The sequence below is a fragment of the Myotis daubentonii genome, chromosome X (genome assembly GCF_963259705.1).
Source record: "Myotis daubentonii chromosome X, mMyoDau2.1, whole genome shotgun sequence".
In the NCBI taxonomy this organism is placed as follows: domain Eukaryota; kingdom Metazoa; phylum Chordata; class Mammalia; order Chiroptera; family Vespertilionidae; genus Myotis; species Myotis daubentonii.
Window position 1 is genome coordinate 118,132,318 of NC_081861.1, and position 13,463 is coordinate 118,145,780.

The window sequence follows — 13,463 nt, forward strand, 5'->3', positions numbered from 1 at the left end:
TCTAAATAGGTATCATTTTTCATTTCTGCGTGATATCAAACACCCATAAACCAAAGAACTGAGCTTTGGGCACTTCAAAAGAAACACACTAAAAAATTCAGAAGCAAAGATCCATTATTTTACCCATCAGTTAGAGAAAAAAAGATTAAGGTGTGGGGTATTGAGTTGAGGGAGTAATGGTATACTTGACTCCACCAACTAATGCAGGTAGAGAAAAATAAGCATAGAATGAAACTAGGAAGTCATGGTCAGTCAACGAGAGACCCTTATTGATAAAGGCTGCTAACCTTGCTGGGGTATTTTCTGGATAGACAGTGTAGTCTTTTGTAATAGGATGATTGAGGTGCTCATCATTCCAGAAACGACTTCCTCGACTGTTGGTTCTTTCTGCAGAATGTGCCTGATCAAGTGCTAATAGCGGAGTTTCTCATTTCCTAAACATCTTTTTTCATTTGATTTAGAACTAAGTTATAGACTGCAAATGAGAAATGCAAGTAAGAATGAGGGGTCAATTTATTTTAAGCACATTTATCATGAAATATCAATGTGTACAATTTCAAACATTTACAAATATCGCCATTTATAGAAAATTAATGTAATCTTAATGTTATCTGAACAGTGATTTTAACAATTATTTACAATGAACTGAAACTACCTTTGTAGAAATATCAGTATGTTTAAAAGTACCCTGCCACAAAGTAGTAATTTCACAGTACCTTTCTTTAATATTTATGTCACGAAAGTGGCAGCAGCATCAATAAAAACCCAGCAGATTCAACAATTTAGAAACAGCACAATGAGCACTGCAAATTCAAGTTAGCATTGATTCCAAATAAAACTTTTCATATTAACATATAAATATTTTTCCATTTTCAGCACTGATTGAATAAAATAATTAGGAGGCAGTATATTCTTACTTGCAGTAAACAGCAATTAATTTTAGGATGTTTTTAAAATTGACATTAAGAAGCTACATTAGGCACACGCAATACTAAATATTTTGAGAAATTCTTGGTTTCATTGGAAGCCATTTCTAATAGTAAACCTTTTAAAAGTTTTGACAGTAAGCAGAGGTAATTGTCATCCCAAATAGAAATTATAATTGCTTATCAGCAATTAATAACATATTTGGGTGGAAAGTGATCTTGGCTTTATTTCTAATGGTGTGTGTTTTTTAACTTAAATTTTTAACCTTTTTTGACATCCCCTCAAAAGGATCCCAAATATGTTTAAGATTACGTTAAATGAAAATAACTTCATATGGACTAGTACTTGTGTTTGAAAACAGTATTTACTATAGTATTCCACAGTTTTCTCTCTTTAGCATATATCCGGCTAAAAATTTTAAATAAAAATGTAAGGTATAAGAAACATAGTTGAAGTCACAATAAAGTCTATTTTCTTTTATTGACATAGAACACATACTTTAAATTTCAAATGTTGGCTCTTTAAGAAAAAGTTTCTCCTGGTAAATAATATGTATAACTGCTGCCCCAAAACATATACAGCTGTTTTCCCCAAAATATTTATACACATAGTGGTCCACTTAAGACCAGCCCCATTATAACCTACTGAATACAATGTGCTTTTAATTTATAAATGGGCTACCTTTAGTATATAAAATATATAGGCATGTATGTACTACATACAAAGTAAGAAATATAAAAAGAAAAAAAGTGTTCTTTTCTACAAGATCCGGACACAAATTCAGTGTAATTAGTGAGGCCATGTAAAATGTACTCTTAGTTTATAAATGGGCTACCCTCAGTATATAAAATATATAGGCATGTATGTTATACATATAAAGTAAAAAATATAAAAAGGAGAGATGGGGGAAAAAAAGGAAAAAGTGTCCTTCCCTATAAGATCCAGACAGCAATGCAGTATAATTAGTAATACCATGTAAAATGGCTGAAGAATTTTGATTTTGGCAATACTTTTCAGAAAAATAGCTAAACTATGAGAATACTAAATTTTCATTTTAAGGATTTAGTAGAGAATTCCACTTAAACAATCAGTGAAGATTCTGTGGGCTTCCTGCATATGCAGAAAAGAGAACTTCAGGGTTCTGCTAAAAAGAAACACAAAGTCGCTCATTTTTAGCCAGTTAGCAATAACCCCTTGATCAAGTGTGTGTAGTGCAGAGAATCAAATCCTGGCAAAGGAGGGGTCAGCTCCAAAGGTGGCTGGTCCAATCTTATGATTGATGTTAAAAAACACACCCATGTTTCTATAGCATTCTTTCTGCTGCATTTTCTTTATTTCGAGCCACAGGTCAACTTCGAGGGTCATGCAGCAAATGGCTTATAAATAAAATCAGAGTCTATGAATAGTGTCATCAGAGTAAGAGAATTGCTGGAGTCTCTTGTTAGGTAAAGAGCTCGCACCATTGGAATCCATGAGTTCTATTATTTATAGGATACCTAAAATGGGGGACAAAACCCATGTCAGTAATAACATACATGCAATTCAGGAGTTAAAGCAATGAAGACTATTTAATCATTTATACAGTTAGAAATTCCATATGGTTTCTAAAAATTGCTTCACAGTTAAAAATGCAGCAAATATAACGGCCAATTCCAGAATTAGCAAATATTAACACTATTGCTAAAGGTTTACCAAGGCAAACAATTCCACTGTTATCAAATCTCAGCCTATGTTACCAACAGAGAACCTAAAGATGCTACCATATTCATTTTGGAAGCCTAGGAATTTGGAAACTTAATGTAACCTTTAGCTTAGACATATGCTACATGGCTCAATTTTCATAGACAGCAGCCCTGTCCATCCTGTCATGGTACCAAAGGGGAAACAGGGGGAAAAGAAAATCAATGAAAACTTTTAGTTGCAATGTTCTTTTCTTTCCTTTTCCAGATGATCATTACGCAGCCAAAAATATAGCAGGATACTGAAAAAATTATAGAACTTCCCCCAAACAGCATATACATTTCGTTACAAATTTAAATTATAGTTCTTCTGAGGAATATTTGCGTCTTACACCAAGAAAATAGATATCTGCTAATTCAGTCAATATGTATATATACAGCCCTAACCGGTTTGGCTCAGTGGATAGAGCGTCAGCCTGAGGACTCAAGGGTCCCAGGTTCAATTCCGGTCAAGGGCATGTACCTGGGTTGCGGGCACATCCTCAGTGGGGAGTGTGCAGGAGGCAGCTGATCGATGTTTCTCTCTCATCGATGTTTCTAACTCTCTATCCCTCTCCCTTCCTCTCTGTAAAAAATCAATAAAATATATTTAAAAAAAAAGATGTTTATATACAGAAGACCTCTGTAAGGTATAAAGCTAATACAAACATAAGGTATTGTTATTATGGAAACAAAAGATTCGAACAAATTCATCCCATATGTGAAGAATACAGAAAAAGGCAATCTTAGTTTTAAACTCTCATGCAAGTAACCCATATTTTATGATTAATAAAAAATAATCTAATGTTCTGATATAAATAATTTTCATTCCATATTTATTTATAGCACTAAACTGATGATGGCAAGCTAAATTAAGGCTTATCAGATTTCTACAAACAGATGTTTCCCCCATATCAATAAAGCTTAAATTTTAAAACTAGGTCATCATCTAATTAATTAAGAGAAATAATTGAACTCTTTCTCTAATCATGAAGACTTTTAAAATGCTTCACTTTCTTGGCAACGTATGGAACAAGTTGTTTCAATTTAAGTGATTAATTTGAAGAAAAATTGAGCTATCATGAGGAATGGCTTCCAAAATGATGGTTATCTTTAAATGAATATAGGTTACAGAATTTATTTCATCACATGCTGAACAATTTTATTTCCATAAAAATATTCAGTAAAAGTTAAGGTGTAAAAATAATAATTCAGTTTTAATTCAACCCATTTATTTAAGCAATGATTTTTAAAACTTCAGTTCAAAAAATGTATTTTTTTAAACTAAGGCAAAAGTGACTATACATTTTCCCCAGTTTTGGTTTTACAGATACTCTGCTAATATTCTGAAAGTCCTGTCATTTAGCATTAAAAGTAGTACTTTCACTTCTGCTCATTGCTATAGTTGACAACACAATGCCTCAGTCCTTAATTTTGACTGCCACAAAATATTAATTAGTCTAGTTAGACCCTTAATGGATAATCCAGGTTCCTAAGCATAGGAAGAATGAAAAACACTGAAAACTTTCTGCTGCGTTATATACAAACATATTAACGCTAACTAATAAAATTGTCTAATTTAAAGAGTAACTGACCTGAGATGTACCTTGCTCCGATAAACATTATCATGCTACTCATTATAAAAAAGCCCAGGGGTAGACTACAGAAGATACTAGGGTCACCTGTGGTCATCCAAGTAGAAGGGATTTCCCGTCAAGCAAACCAAAAGAGAGACACATAATTACAATATTTGTGTTAAGAATCACATGATAGCAAAACAAAATAAGTTATAAAAATAGTATATTCATAAAAGCTAGCAAAGAGTTATTACTTCAAATCAAAAATATAATCAATATTAAAGCTTGTAACAATTAACAGACAATACAGAGAGCATGCCACAAGTAGCCAAGAACATAATGTAGACCATATGCCTTCCACTGGCAAAGCCAGAGAAAGTCAATGGAGAACTTTTTGGGAGGCTGTTGATTTTAGCTTTCTTCCCCAAAAGTTACAAAATAAGCAATCCAATTCCCCCCAAATTCAAATTATAGATGCTTTGGCTATCAGAAAAATTATATTAACCTACTATAAATAAATCTCAAACCCTATTGGTTTTGTTTTCTTTTATTTAAATAAAATAGAATTCGGCATATAAGTAAATGCACCTGACTGTTAATATTACTCTCATTTGAAAACTAAATTGTATTAATGTACATTCTAAAAAATTGTCTGAGAACATGATTATTTTGATGTTTTCTAACCGAAAATAAAAGATTGGAGAAAAAAGGGTATTACGCTTACTTAGGAGAAAAAGCAAATCTTCAAGTAGGAACATCCAAGACTAAAAATACAGATCATAGTGATCCGTGGTAGTGGACAGTTCCAGAAGCTTCTCCTAAAACCCAGATACTTTAAAAGTGGTTTTGGCCCTGGCCAGGTAGCTCAGTTTTTAGAGCACCAAGGTTACAGGTTTGATCCCCGGTCAGGGCACATATAAGAAGCAAGCAATAAATGCATAAGTAGAATAAGAAATTGATGTTTCTCTCTCTCTCTCTCTCAAATCAACAAAAAACAAATAAATAAAAGTGGTTGTAGGGGTGGAGGTGGGGAAAAAAGTGGTTCTATACCTACTTTGGTTTGGAAGGCAGGTTATATTTCACTTATAAACTCTTCTTCAGCAAAGTATATGCTTCTGTAAATAAATTTTATTACGTTCCAAATCTTATATTTAGCAAATAAAAAAATATTGTTATATTAAAGGCCTGTTTAAGGCTGTTTAAATAGCACAGGCATATTAAAGGAAGCTTAAGGCTGTTTATAACTAAACTAGAGGCCTGGTGCACGAATTCGTGCACAGGTGGGGTCCAGCTGGCCCACTCGGATGGGGGCCCATTGGGCTAGGCTATTGGGGGGAGGGGCCACAGGCAGTTGGCGGCCGGCCCACCCCTGATTTGGGTGTTGGGGGCTGATTGGGGACTTGGTGGGCTGGGGAGGGGCCAATCGGGGCCTGGAGCAGGCTGGTTGGCTGCCAAAGTGCGTGTCATAGCCACCATTCATTCTGCCGTTCTGATGGCTGGGCTTTTATATATATAGATGGTTTACTACTTCAACTGAATACTTTCCTACCTAAGCGATTATTAGTTCAGGTCATGAAGACGGCCCCCCAAAAAGGTAAAGTAAGACAATAGGAGAGAGAAAAAAACAACAACAAAGATTGTAGTTGATTGTTTTTTCATTAAGGAGAAACTAGAAAAACAAGTAGGAACTAGAAATAATTTTACTTTTAGAAAACAAAGCAATAAATCAAAGTACTAGAAATAAACTAATAAGATGGCAGGATGTGTGCACAGCAACCTGATAATTTACACTATGTTTAGAACTTAAAGTGTTTTCAGAATGTTAGAAGCTCTAGATATATGGTAATACAGCTTTGCTAAGTATAAATAGTCAGATGCTTAAATAAGCTATTTAAAACATAGTGAGACAAAGTGGCAATAATAATAAAAACATAGTTACCGCTTTCCGAAGACTCAGCTGTAACCCAGCCCATTGACTTCATCACAGCTTTCTTCCAGGTAGAAAAACGAATTTCGCTTTCTAGAAATAGAAGATAGGAACAACACACACACATGAAAGGCTGTTTACTGAGATGTTCTAAGCACTATACTTATGTTCACTCAGAATCCTTGACAAATTGTTACACATATTAAACTAATGTGGGACTTTACCAGGACTCCGATTTGAGAGTACGGTTGATAGTGATGGTCAGCGACTGGGAGACAGGCTGCCTGCTGAGACTAGGCCATTTGTAAGCTCTAAACAAATATTTGCTGTAAGAATGAACTATTGCCCGGCCAGTGTTGCACAGTGGTTGAGCATTGACCTATGAACCAGGAGGTCAGTTTGATTCCTAGTCTGGGCACATGCCTGGGCTGTGGGCTCGATCCCCAGTAGGGGGCGTGCAGGAGGCAGCCGATCAATGATTCTCTCTCTTCATTGCAGTTTCTCTCTCTCTCTCTCCCTCTCCCTTACTCTCTGAAATCAATAAAAATATATTTAAAGCCCTAACCGGTTTGGCTCAGTGGATAGAGCGTCGGCCTGAGGATTGAAAGGTCCCAGGTTTGATTTCGGTCAAGGGCATGTACCTTGGTTGTGGGCACATCCCCAGTAGGGGGTGAGCAGGAGGCAGCTGATCGATGTTTCTCTCTCATTGATGTTTCTAACTCTCTATCCCTCTCCCCTCTTCTCTATAAAAAAATTTAAAAAAATATCTTTTAAAATATATATATTTTTAAAAACAAAACAAATACAAAATAAACTATCTGCATCTAGTTGCCCATTTGTGAGTGTGCGTGTACACATGCATGCATGTGTGCATGTGCATGTTGTGGGAAGACCAGAGGGACTGATGAAGGCAAGAACAACAGACATAACTGATCAACTCTGGGGTAAGGCCTTAAAAATTGCAGATAGTTCTTTTCAGGAAAACAGTGATCCTCAACTCTTTGCACAAACCACTTCCTAGATTTAAGAGTGGGATTAGCATCTCAAGACCATATACTTGCTGTGAACATTATTTGCTTATTAAAAAGTTGATTTTTTTTCTGAAGTGTAAAAAATTTTTCATCTTCATATTTTATCCAATGTTGCAAAAGTGAAAAATTATTTACAGATAGAATATCAGATTTTGTAACACATTTCTATATCATGGTACATGGCATACTGCTTGACTTTAAAATAATTAGTATTACAGTCCATTTTCTTGTATACAGAAAAGAGTGAATGAAATTAAAAAGCACTGACATAGTCTTCTAGAAAATTAAAATAAATTTAGAGCTTATTTCCCAATAGCTCAAAATTCACTTTGATGGTATTTTTATGCATAGGTTTTCAAATATATATATTGATTTCAGAGAGGAAGGGAGAGGGAGATAGAAACATCAATGATGAGAGAGAATCATTGATTGGCTGCCTCCTGCATGCCCCACACTGGGGATTGAGCCTGCAACCTGGGCATATGCTTTGACTGGGGAATCGAACTGTGACCTCCTGGTTCAGAGGTTGATGCTCAACCACTCCAGTGGCCGGCAAACTGTGGCTCATGAGCCACATGAGGCTCTTTGGCCCCTTGAGTGTGGCTCTTCCACAAAATACCGACTTCTGCACATGGGCTACGAAGTTTCAATCGCACTGTATGTGCGTGCCCGCACGTGGTATTTTGTGGAAGAGCCACACTCAAGGGGCCAAAGAGCTGCATGTGGCTCACGAGTCGCGGTTTGCCGACCACGGCACTAAGCCATGCCGGCTGGGCCCACTTAGGTTTTTTTTTTAAGTTATAAAACCAGATTCAATATATATAAAAGCTTATTATTGTACTAAAATTTGTTTCAATTTAAGAGATGAATCACTATACTATTTTAATAAAGGTGTAATTCAGAACTTGGGCCTTAGTTTAGTTTGTTAGAAAGTGAATAAGAGCCCTAGATGGCTTGGCTCAGTGGATAGTCAGCCTGCGGACTGAAGGGTCCCAGGTTCGATTCCAGCCAAGGGCACATGCCTGGGTTGTGGGCTCAATTCCCAGTAGGGGGTGTGCAGGAGGCAGCCCATCAATGATTCTCTCTCATCGTTGATGTTTCTATCTCTCTCCTTCTCTGTTCCTCTCTGAAATCAATAAAGAAATAAAAAAAAGAAAGTGAATAAGATATTTAATGCTCATTTATTTAAACTGTTGCTGCTTTTGTCTGGCTAACCCTGCTGTGCTTAACAGTTACCAGAATATCGTATAACTTGGCTAATCATGTCCTAAAACTGGGCTATTGGCACCAAAGATGATCCTGTGTACACATTAGGGGTGGGTGGCTGATAGATCTCCTTCTCCCTTTCATAAAAAAGGCTATTCGAACAAGCTAGAACTGATGGTGTGGTAGTGTTATCCTTCTATACAAAAGGACTGTAAAAATGTGAAGAGTAAAAATGTGATTTTATATATTTTTTAGATATTTTTATTGATTTCAGAGAGGAAAGGAGAGGAAGAGAATGATAGAAACATCAATGATGAGAATCATTGCCTCTTGCACGCCCCCCACTGGGGACTGAGCCTGTAATCCGCACATGTGCCCTGACCAGGAATTGAACTGTGACCTCCTGGTTCATAGCTTGAAGCTCAACACCACTGAGCCACACCAGTTGGGCTAGATTTTTTTTTTTAATAAGAAACGATTTCTCTCATGCGCACTCATTCAGTTAAGCCCAATACGCTTAGTATTTAGTAGCCAAACCTGAAGCAGTAGCATTTGTTATTGTCCTTAGTCCCTTAACTTATGAATACACAGAAAGGCAAGCTCTCTGTTCACAGTACACCATGAAAAGTTTCATTTTTTCAAATGTACCCTCAGCATTGATCTGGGGTTCAAACCGCTCCACTGTGACAGCTGACAGATCCTCAGGTTCCAGACTCCAAACGCCAACTCCTTCTGCAGCCCCCGCTGCCATGGCGGCTCCCAGGGCAGTGGTTTCTGGCATGGAAGGCTTCACTGAGGGGACAAAGGGCATCGAAAGTAACATCAACAACTTTGTATTTCTTACAGATGCCTAAACACCAGCTCCTCCAAAAGAAACATTAGTCTCATAATGTAAAGGAATGAAGGTTTACTAACCTACTGGGATATACAGAATGTCTGCTTGTAGCTGCATAAGAATTTTATTGTTGGTCATTCCTCCATCTACCTGCAGATGACTGAGTGGAATTCCACAGTCACGGTTCATGGCATCCAGAATCTGAAATAAACCAACGTAATGAACATAAACCACTTCATAATAACATCCCTAAAAATGTCGATTTTCTATCCAAAAAAATGCTCAAGAGCTTCACAAAGCCTATAGAATAAAATTTAGACTCTTATTATGGTCTTCTAAGCCCTCTTTGGTCTGGTCACAACCAACCTTTTCTCTCCCTACACGTCTATACTCACTCAAACCAAAAACTCTATTTTATGCCCAGGTTTCCCACCTCAATGACTGTTAGTGCTATTCCCTTTGCCCAATGTGTCCCACTGAGCGTCCCCCCAATCATAAAATGCCCAGTGCCTTGCAGATGACAGGAACTCAGAAGGTAATGCCAGCTGGCAAAAAGAACAAAAACTTACATTCATTACATTAGTGTTTAGGCAGGTTTAATTTTTGATTAAGTATTTAATACGTATTTAAAAATTCACAAAATTTCTGACACGCATATGTAATTTGTTTAAGAATGATAAAAGCAGATTAAGCATAAGAAAATAAGCCCATATTTATTACCTCTCGGGTTTGGAAACAAACAGCTTCTAATGCAGCAAAAGCAATATGGCATTTATTGGTGAACTGAGTGAGCCCACAGATGATCCTAAAAACACAAAGATTTTTAAGATTAGAGTGATAAGAAATGAGTCATCAGTCTGAAATATCCTGAATACAGAAAGGCTGAATTTGTTAGGAATGTGCAGGGGGGAAAATAGAAATTAAAAACAACAACAGAGGTGGGGGGGAGAAGGGCTCCTAATATGAGGTAACAGGAGAAGATCTGACTTTGGTTGGTGGGCACAGGGTGCAATATACAGATCTTGTGACATAGAAACCCACACCTGAGACCTATATATTCATGTTGACCAATGTCACCCCAATTTAATATATAAATTAAAACCAACACTGGACATAAACATTAAGTAGCTTAGAAAGTCAATGTGGTCCAAAATCCTGCACCCACATATGAAAAAGTTCATGATCCATATAAATAGGTGACAAAAATATAAAACCAAATCAACATTTATAGAGATGATATCCCTTGGATATAGAACTTGCAGATGCCTTGAAGATAAAAAAATAATAAGCCCTCATTGGTTTGGCTCAATGAATAGAGCTACAGCCTACGGACTGAACGGTCCCAGGTTCGATTCTAGTGCAGGGCACATGCCTGGGTTGCAGGCTTGATCTTCAGTGTGGGGTGTGCAGGAGGCAGCCGATCATCGATTCTCTTGCATCAGTGATGTTTCTATCTCTCTCTCCCTTTCCCTCTCTGAAGTCAATAATAAAAAAAGGTAATAACACTAATACACATATCAACATGGTGGGGGCTTATTGTCAGATGATTCAAAATAATTTGAAAATAGGTAGGAAACTCTTGACTAATATTAAACCCACAAAAGCATACCTTATTTTAAATTCTTACCCTCTTGCACTGGGCTCCCAGTAAGGTGCATATAACCCTGAAAACGCTGGGACGAAATAGCAGCCATAAGAAGTACCTACTTCTTTAGCAAGTTTTTCTAACATTAAAGAAAAGAAAAATAAAAGTCACTCTAATATATTCTATTTACTTTAGTCAATAAACACATCCATTAAAAAATTAGGAGGACAGGACTTTTTGTTTCCTAGTCATTAGTACCATAAATATTCATTAGTACCATAAAATGTTCCTAATTATAGCAGTATACTAGAAGGAACCAAAATAAATTGCTCCACATTGAATACCACAACTAAAATGTAACCTAGCCCCCCAAAATAAAAGAACTGGATTCATTTCGTTAAGGTACTACAGCTCATTTCCACTATTTTTAAGGTTGTTGACTGGAAAAAGAAGAAGTGGCCTCCAATGCATCCATAATCAAATATGTGTTTCTGATTATCTCACCTTCGGGCAAAATTAAACAAGTTAGATGAAAGTGTGGGTAGGTGAGTTCAAAATAATTATCCATAGCCCTAGCCGGTTTTGCTCAGTGGATATAGTGCTGTCCTGCAGACCAAAAGGTTCTGGTCAAGGGCACATGCAGGGGTTGCAGGCTTGATCCCCAGTAGGGGGCATGTAGGAGGCAGCTGGTCAATGATTCTTTCTCATCATTCTATCTCTCTCTCCCTTCCTCTTTGAAATCAATAAAATATTTTTTAAAAATAATAATTATCCATAAATCAAAAATAGCCACATTAATACTTAATTAATGGAGTTAATTATAGTTACTAGAGTTTTAATTCTCACTCTAATCCAAGAGTTAAAGCTCTTTCTCATCAGATAAATTTAACTGGACTACTTCCCCTGAAGGTTCTGGCAAATCTTTGGTGTTCGATTTTACACTTGATTAAATTTTATGCCCTACTTTGCCAGTTTAATAATAACCAACTCTAAATATGTTAATTCATTGTTTTACAAATCTTCACAAACTAGTCTTTTATGTATAAATGAAACTAATAATAAGGATCCATATATGTTAATATCACACATAGGGTAAAAGCGCAAATACTAGCAGATTGCAAAGATAAAATATTTAACATTTTCGTTATTCAGCTTCTAACCCTTTGTTAGAACATACTCACCAATTTCGTCTGAGCTGTTTATAATTCCAAGATTGTCTCTTAGCCAGCGGATGACAGCACCGGCTATAGCTACAGAACCCTATGGGGAAAAAAAAGGAATCCAAGAGAAGTATATGCTATCACTATAAAAAGTTTTACTGTGCATATTCTCTATGTATGACACTACCAGATGAATAACATTTAAAAAATTTCAGCTTTGGAACTCCTGACGCATGGGAATTGTGAGATAATAAATACATGGGCACGGTTTAAGCCACTGACATTTGTGGTGATATCATTATACAGCAATCGTTAACTAATGCATAGGCTTATACCTAAAATAGGGTAGCTGGCTTAAGAGGGATAACAACTCTAAAATCTTAACACTATAATCATAAACTGTGCAAAAGAAGAGATGGGAGAAAGGACATTTAAATAAACCAAGGTGGGGGATACAGGAAACCCCCTTTGAAGCTCATATTTAAACAGAAAAAAATGGCATAACATAGGATTTGGTAATGTAAACAATATTTATTGAGCGTCTACTTCTACTACATGTCAGCTGGCTGAGGTGGCGTGATGAAAAAGACAAGTAGCCTGGCTTCAGGGTATTTATATCCTAATGACAGAATACAGCACACAGAAGGCACAGATCCTAAATAAGCTCTAGTTCATAATCATATTAAATCCCCCAAAAGGATTCTGTTTTGTGAAGTAATATTTATAAACAGATGAACAAGGGAGGAAAACACAACTTCTGGAAGATAATGCGCTATTAATAGACAGCACAAGGAAAGCAGAAACACTCAACTGTCCTATTTCACTTCTGTCTTTTCCACCACTAAGAAAAAATTTCCAACTAGAAACAGCGTGACAAATTTAAGCAGTTAAATACGTGTTTAAAGTCTTAGAGCAAGTGAAGGGTCATGTGACCCAATTCCTTTTCACGGAGAGTGAAAATGGGAACCATGTCAGGCCCAGATGAATCACACGCCAGGAGGATGTGTAAACACACTGGATCACAGGCAAAATGTAACAAGAGAAAACTGAAATAACACACGCTGACTCATATATAGAAAAGATGTGGACAGAAACAGAAATGCATGACTTGAAGCCACAGCAGGATGGATTCTGATTCATTTCTCTGTATGTCTGGGAGCAGGAGTGGTGGCTGAAAATTGGTTCCTCTGGAGGAAAGGGACCCAAAATGCTTGGTATAAAAGACAAGGAATAGGATCAGCTTCAGTGCTTGAAGCCAGGGGCTAGGTGGCGCTCTCCTACCAGTGTAGGAACGCCTGCAAACAAGCAACTGTCCACTTGTTGCCTAAGGCTACTGCTTCATAGAAGAAACAGGAAGTGAAAATTCCAAAATACAAGAAATCTATTAAGACATCAGTCAACAAAACCTAACAGCTGGAATAGAATTCACTCTAGTCTGACAAAGACTTTAAAATAAGTATGTGCTAAAAGTAATAAAATGAAAAAATATGATTTCCA

The 13,463-nt window shown here is 36.6% G+C and overlaps 1 protein-coding gene across 7 annotated transcripts in view; it reads right to left on the reverse strand.

The window, feature by feature from the left end:
• Positions 1-495: 495 nt before the first annotated feature.
• Positions 496-13,463, reverse strand: part of GK (glycerol kinase) — a 72,395-nt gene continuing 59,427 nt past the window's right edge. For 4 of the 7 annotated variants that reach the window (XM_059679430.1, XM_059679428.1, XM_059679426.1 and 1 more), the window contains 8 exons: positions 11,988-12,066; positions 10,849-10,945; positions 9,942-10,026; positions 9,302-9,422; positions 9,035-9,178; positions 6,162-6,242; positions 4,241-4,327; positions 496-2,423 (listed from right to left, as the gene is read on the reverse strand). In XM_059679430.1, coding sequence (XP_059535413.1) covers positions 2,413-2,423; positions 4,241-4,327; positions 6,162-6,242; positions 9,035-9,178; positions 9,302-9,422; positions 9,942-10,026; positions 10,849-10,945; positions 11,988-12,066 — 705 coding nt within the window. In that variant the 3' untranslated portion in view covers positions 496-2,412. Of the gene's footprint in view, positions 2,424-4,240; positions 4,328-5,276; positions 5,338-6,161; positions 6,243-9,034; positions 9,179-9,301; positions 9,423-9,941; positions 10,027-10,848; positions 10,946-11,987; positions 12,067-13,463 lie in introns of all 7 variants that reach the window. The other 3 variants (XR_009450645.1, XM_059679427.1, XM_059679429.1) reach the window with 3 other exon arrangements.